A 6,000-nucleotide genomic window follows, 5' to 3' on the forward strand; every position below is an offset into this window, starting at 1 on the left:
ATGCTGTCAAGCTGGCGTAAACGATTATTGTTAAAATAGGGTAATTAAACGTATTACGAACTAAACAATTTGGACAGCCTTAAGGGCACGTAGAAAGCTGGATAGGAGTCACGTAATATATGTTGAAAATCAAAAAATATGTATTTAAGTACAATTCACGTAAAATTAAAAGTGATTTTTTTTAGTGTAAGTCGACGAAATCGGCATAGCATCCATCATCAAGTCTACGGATGTCAAAGGTGAAAAGAGCGCCACTCGCGAATAACAAAATCTTGTGCAAGCAAAAAATAGTGTTTCTAGCTGATGCGTAGTATGTTACGGCTGTAATTTACTCGATATTTTCACGTTGAATGCGCTCAGCGTAGTGTTTTTTCCAGTTAACGTTAACATGGCCAGTCAACTTTATTTGTACGACTGCGAAAAGGAAGTGGACATTCACGTTCCGAGTGCCGAAACCGTCATCGGGCGAGACTCAATTCTTCAGGTTTGTTTATGTTTTACAATTACTACAGCAAACTTTCCTGTTCGTTCAAGAATTAGTACCTATATCGTGTTTTGCTTTCGTTCAGTGCGATGACAAACGAATATCGCGTCAGCATGGCATTATAAAAGTGGACAGCGAACAAACCGGCAGCGTTCAAATCACTTCAACCCATTCGAACCCGATCTTCATTCGCACATCCGATAATGTGCTGAATATTTTGACGAAAGATTTAACGGCCACGCTACGGCAAGGAGAAAAGTTTGCACTACTTCCAGATCAGTACTGGTACGAGGTTCGGTTTCGGACCTTGGAGGAGCAGCAAGAAGCTGCAGTTAGTTCTTCGTCAAACGGTGGGACTTTACGCGTTAGAACAATGGAAGAGGTTAACGGTGCCGTTGCGACCAGTGCAGAAAAGAGGACTCTTCCCGACTGGATTGCGGATAGTAGCGAGAAGCGAAAGATTTCTGATGGATCGGAGGCTGAGAATTGCAAAAAGACTAAAACGGAACTGGCCTCTAGTTCGGAAGCTGCTATCAGAGAGGAAACGGCTGCCGTTGATGGGAATCAACCGGACAGTGTCGGTCCAGAGTCATCCTCTGTCGAAATGGATCAAGCCATAAAACCAGATCCCGATGCAAGCGAAGCCAGTACTTCTCGTCCAAAGTCACCTCAGCAGTCAGCGGAGAATGCTGTCAAAGTAGAGGTTAAGAAAGAAACTGCTGACAGCACAGGGCCCCCACCTAGGCCATCTTGCGAGTTCGGTATTCGTTGCTATCGACACAATCCCGAGCATCGAGCACAGTTCTCACATCCCAACGATGGCGACTATCGGAGGCCCACATTTCCACCGGCCCCGGACGATGCACCACACTGTCCGTTCGGAGTAAGCTGCTACCGCCGTAATCCGCAGCATTTCCGAGAGTATCAGCATCCAGACTCAAGTGAGTATAGAGGTATGTAGGAGGCTTATTTCATTTGCATTCGTTCATCAATTTTTGTCATGATTGGAACTCATATCATATTGCAGTTTGAGCTAGTTTGATCTGTTTTTTTTGTATATTATACAACCAGCAAAATGCATACCAGTTCATAACTCGAGGACCTCGTCCGACAGCAACGGTGATTCGTCGGACGGCGATGATTCAAATAATCCAGGTTCACAGCGTCCTAGAAGAAATGTAACCCAACCTGCTAAACTGAACGATTATGTTATCTATTAAATAAAATATGTTGTTGATATTAATATTGTTACACATAAAATGCATTATGATATGAGTGCCCAGTTATTCAATAAAGTTATCACTCAAAACACAACCAAACAAGCGTTCATACAGGAACTGATTAAATCAGGCTTCTACTTTTAGCTTCGGTTACTCCCGTGATTCAAGTACCTGTAAATCTCCAGCAGCAGCCACAACAACAACCGCTTAGAAGGCCCTCTCCAAACGACGGTGGCCAGAGACGGCGACAACGACGACGTAATTTAGCCCGGGATATAGTCATAGCTGCGATTGCCAATCCCGGGCTTTTTGCCGGTAGCGACGAGGAGGATGATGACGAAGACTTGTTCGATTACGAAAGCGATTCCGATGAGTATAGGCCAGGTCGCGAATCGAGTGACGACGATGACGAAGTGGAGGAGATTGATTCTCGATCATTTTACGAAGCTGAGGAATAATCCTGTCGAAACTACTGTTGTCTCAATCCTGTTCGAGCGTTGTTTGGGCGGGTGACTTTTGAATTAAATTATTTAAAAAAAAAAACTTATTTGATAAAACGGTTACAATATTTATTATAGTTCTCCCATACATCTAGTGCCTCTAAAGTTATACCACAATTTTCATTAGTTGTTTGGAGCTTGGTTTTGTTTCTAGTTTCAAAGCACCAAGGGGTTTAGCTGGGTGCTGTTTGACTGGCCGCTTTTATCAAAAGCGTAGGAGAGGTTGAAGAACCACTAGACGTGGTAACAGCCAAGGTATTTGGTGAAGAGCTAGTTTGGTTGTAGCCCTTATAAAGCGTACCCAATACAATTCCCAGAAAGAGAATGAGACCAACTTGATGATTGGAGATGAATTTCGTTGCGCAGTCGGTTGGGTTGTTGATGTTCAGGGAGTATATCTGGAAATAGTTTTGTATTAAACATCACAGAAATGAGTAGAAGCCATACAGAGCGGTACACTTTTATTTACTATCATGCAAATACTCACTTGATGTGCCAAATGTGCCGAGATCAGTCCCAGCGATGAATAGTACGGCCAGGTCTGCTCACAGACCATTCCCGCGGTGATCAAACCGCTTATCATCGCCGTCGAAAAGCCACTAAGCCAAAGTTTATTCCCATCACCGAACCGGATTGCGGTAGATTTAATACCCAGCAATATGTCGTCAACCTTGTCCTGATGGGCGTAGATCGTGTCGTACACAATGGTCCAGCAAACCCCGGCCAGGTATAGAGGAAGGCAAGCAGACCACAGAACGGAACCTTGTGTTGCACTCCATCCTAGTAGAGCGCCCCAGTTGAAGGTCATTCCCAGTACCAGTTGTGGCCAGTAGGTTACCCGTTTCATTAGCGGATACACGATTACTAGACCGAGCGAACTCGCTCCTAGCACAATCGAATACCAGTTTAGCTGCAGTAGAATCAACAGGCCAAAGCCAAGCTGTGCCGAAAGAAACACCCAAGCATCCGATTGACTCAATTGGCCCGAAACTAAAGGCCTGCCTTTCGTCCGAGCCACTTTTGCATCGATATCCTTGTCCCACATGTCATTAATGGTGCAACCAGCACCGCGCATTATGAAAGCTCCGGTCCCAAAAAGAGCCAGCATTAACGGATCCGGCCAGCAGCCAGCTTGTGCACTCAACGCTATGCTCCAACCACACGGCCAGAACAGTAACCACGACCCGATTGGACGGTCTATTCTCATCAACCGCGCGTACGGATTCTTTACCAGCTTTTGTAGTAAACCTTTCGGTTCATTTTCCTTAACGCTAACTTGACTACTAAATTCTCTTACAATCGCATCAGCAGTTCCCTGAGAGATAACCCTCCAGGCATCCGGTGGCCATCCACTGCCGAAAGGCGTTCTTACGCTAGTTAAACTGAAAGGCCGAGAACCGCTGGACTCGTTTCGTTTTCGTTGCCATATCCCACTGGGTGGCCGGCTACAAACTATCCTCCATGAATGTGTCTGTAGGACATTATGCGGGTGCAACCACTTCCAGCAGCTGTGCAACGTTCGTAGCATGTCGTCACTTCAATTACTCGTCATCGGGCTTTTTTCGGCATTGATTTCACCTCATTTTATGGGCTGGATTCAGTATCTTTGGTAAACTAACAGATTGTGTTACTAATACGGCAAGGAAAAACTTATTTTTGTTTGTTTGAAAATTAGCCTAAACTTCCCAAAAACTGCCGCAGTTTCAATTATTTATTACGTTAATCAGTCGAATGATTACTCAACTCACATGGCGCAAGCCAGGCTGGGCGAAAAGTTTTGACAATTGCATGATTCTTTTATGCGGGTTCGACCAAACTGGTCGACGGAAATCGGAACAAAATTTGCTAAATTTTTGCAACAATTTGAGTAAATTTGACCTTTGTTAGCTGAGGTTCGGAAAACATTGCACTGGAAATCTATTACGGCATTTTTTATTGCTACATTACAACGAAAAACAATGTTTAGTAATTAGAAATGCTGCAAAACTTACAGCGAAAATATAATCACATTAAATGTTGTTGTTTTCTACATCCAATTTCATTGTAAACCCAATTTTTACATTGCAAAAGGGGGGTCGTTAAGCGATGTAATAATGAATAAATTGATCTTTTCCCATACATTCTGAAATCAAAAACAACGATTTACATTGTTGTTCCGTTGTAGATTTTTGAGGGCCCAAACGTTTTACATTGTTTTCACGGCAATTTTAATTGTTGAAGAATTGTTTTGCAGAGGATTTACTATTGTATTTCTTATTTTCATTTATTTTGTCTCAATTCAAGTTATTTTTATGCATTTTAACTCGAAATTGACGTAACTTGTCATCCTAGAGAAAATATCCAAAAACTATTGACGATGAGAGTATTTGATTTTGTTTCCATCTAATGGACATGAGGTTCTCATAGATTGCATTGGTCCTAATTATTGCACGCATAATATATAGGAATTTTCGACCCCGTTAAACTATGTAGACAATCCTACGGAATGTCTTGTAGCAAGCTGGAAGTAATTAAATAAAATGTTAGAGTACATCCTCCAGCCGTCACCGGATATTTAATCTCATCTGACATATTTATAACAAACTTCACTAGTACATAGATCCTGATTCTTTTTGGTCTGTTTCAAAGTTTCAACATTCTCCAACTACTATAGAAGGATAGGCGACATCCGTTCCCCTTGATCGAATTCTGGTGAATGATCACGCAGTCCAGTAACCGACTCAGAACAGTTTGGCTAGTACAGTTGACAAGCTGCAAAACAAAAATATTCATTATTCTAAAATAGATAACTAAAAATTATTAACTTACCCGAGTATTAAAACATTCCCGTACTAAACAAACGAGCCACCATTTTGGACGCGTGTGTAAATTCTATGCACAAAAAATGAAGAACACTATTTTTGGGTAAAATCATGAATGGCTAAACCTTAAGTACATCGATGTTACAGTAAAAGCCGTTGTTAACAAATAAAATTGTAAATAAATTCAACGTTTCTACAATCAATTTCGGTATTGATTTCTGTTCGGGTATGCTGAGACATCTGTGCGTTACTCACAAATCTGGTTTGAAATTGTGTTAACGTTTCGCGTTCCGCTCTTCAGCAAACGACAGCCGTTTTTTGAAGTAGAATACTTCTAACGTTTCAATATAGGGGTGTACAATTACTATAAATAACAAAAAATATGTATATATATTGTGTTATATATATATATATATATATATATATATATATATATATATATATATATATATATATATATATATATATATATATATATATATATATATATATATATATATATATATATATATATATATATATATATATATATATATATATATATATATATATATATATATATATATATATATATATATATATATATATATATATATATATATATATATATATTAGGGTGGGACAAAAAATAGATTCCAGCTCCGAGCAACTTTTTAGGTACCATTTGGGTCCTAGAACAACTGTACAAATTCTCAGCTCGATCGGTGAAACTATATTTTTGCGCCCACTGTTTAAAGTTTACATGGGATTTTGTATGGGAAAGTCAAGTTTTACAAAATAATTCCTCCAGGAGCCGCCCATTACTTCCTAAAAATAAATCGTTATGTGGTTTGTATAGGAAATTTTACAAAGAAACAAAATCTCGAAAACCACGAAACGATCTGATGCTTGAGAAAAAAGTTATTAAGCAGAAACCGATTGATGCTCTGACGATTGAAAAAATATTCATTTTTTCTAGCACCACTGCTGTTGGTTGTCCAATTATACGCAATTTT

General features: G+C 40.0%; 2 protein-coding genes across 5 annotated transcripts; one reads left to right on the plus strand and one right to left on the minus strand.

Moving 5' to 3' along the window:
• The first annotated feature begins 228 nt into the window (after positions 1 to 228).
• LOC131676892 (aprataxin and PNK-like factor) lies at positions 229 to 2,284 on the plus strand. Of its 4 annotated transcripts, none has more exons than XM_058956279.1 (3): positions 229 to 484; positions 570 to 1,437; positions 1,849 to 2,284. In XM_058956279.1, the coding sequence occupies exons 1-3, from the start codon at positions 389 to 391 to the stop codon at positions 2,160 to 2,162; spliced, it is 1,278 nt and encodes a 425-aa protein (XP_058812262.1). In that variant the 5' UTR covers positions 229 to 388; the 3' UTR covers positions 2,163 to 2,284. The 4 variants fall into 4 exon arrangements, with proteins under 4 accessions (XP_058812262.1, XP_058812263.1, XP_058812264.1 ...); XM_058956280.1 differs by having other exon boundaries at positions 570 to 1,425; XM_058956281.1 differs by lacking the exon at positions 1,849 to 2,284 and adding an exon at positions 1,556 to 1,788.
• Positions 2,285 to 2,350: 66 nt separating this feature from the next.
• Positions 2,351 to 5,350, minus strand: LOC131676893 (4-hydroxybenzoate polyprenyltransferase, mitochondrial). The gene is made up of 3 exons (XM_058956283.1): positions 5,013 to 5,350; positions 2,692 to 4,955; positions 2,351 to 2,602 (listed from the first exon to the last, which is right to left on the minus strand). The coding sequence occupies exons 2-3, from the start codon at positions 3,730 to 3,732 to the stop codon at positions 2,378 to 2,380; spliced, it is 1,266 nt and encodes a 421-aa protein (XP_058812266.1). The 5' UTR covers positions 3,733 to 4,955; positions 5,013 to 5,350; the 3' UTR covers positions 2,351 to 2,377.
• Positions 5,351 to 6,000: the final 650 nt, after the last annotated feature.

This window comes from Topomyia yanbarensis, chromosome 1 (genome assembly GCF_030247195.1).
Source record: "Topomyia yanbarensis strain Yona2022 chromosome 1, ASM3024719v1, whole genome shotgun sequence".
Lineage (NCBI taxonomy): Eukaryota > Metazoa > Arthropoda > Insecta > Diptera > Culicidae > Topomyia > Topomyia yanbarensis.

Excerpts from the sequence above, each read along its gene's own strand:
- LOC131676893 (XM_058956283.1), bottom strand. The coding sequence starts at position 3,732 with ATGCTACGAACGTTGCACAGCTGCTGGAAGTGGTTGCACCCGCATAAT. Across the intron at positions 2,603-2,691 it reads CGGCACATTTGGCACATCAA|ATATACTCCCTGAACATCAA; the intron begins GTGAGTATTTGC and ends AACTATTTCCAG.
- LOC131676892 (XM_058956279.1), top strand. The coding sequence starts at position 389 with ATGGCCAGTCAACTTTATTTGTACGACTGCGAAAAGGAAGTGGACATT. Across the intron at positions 485-569 it reads GGCGAGACTCAATTCTTCAG|TGCGATGACAAACGAATATC; the intron begins GTTTGTTTATGT and ends GCTTTCGTTCAG. Across the intron at positions 1,438-1,848 it reads AGACTCAAGTGAGTATAGAG|CTTCGGTTACTCCCGTGATT; the intron begins GTATGTAGGAGG and ends TTCTACTTTTAG.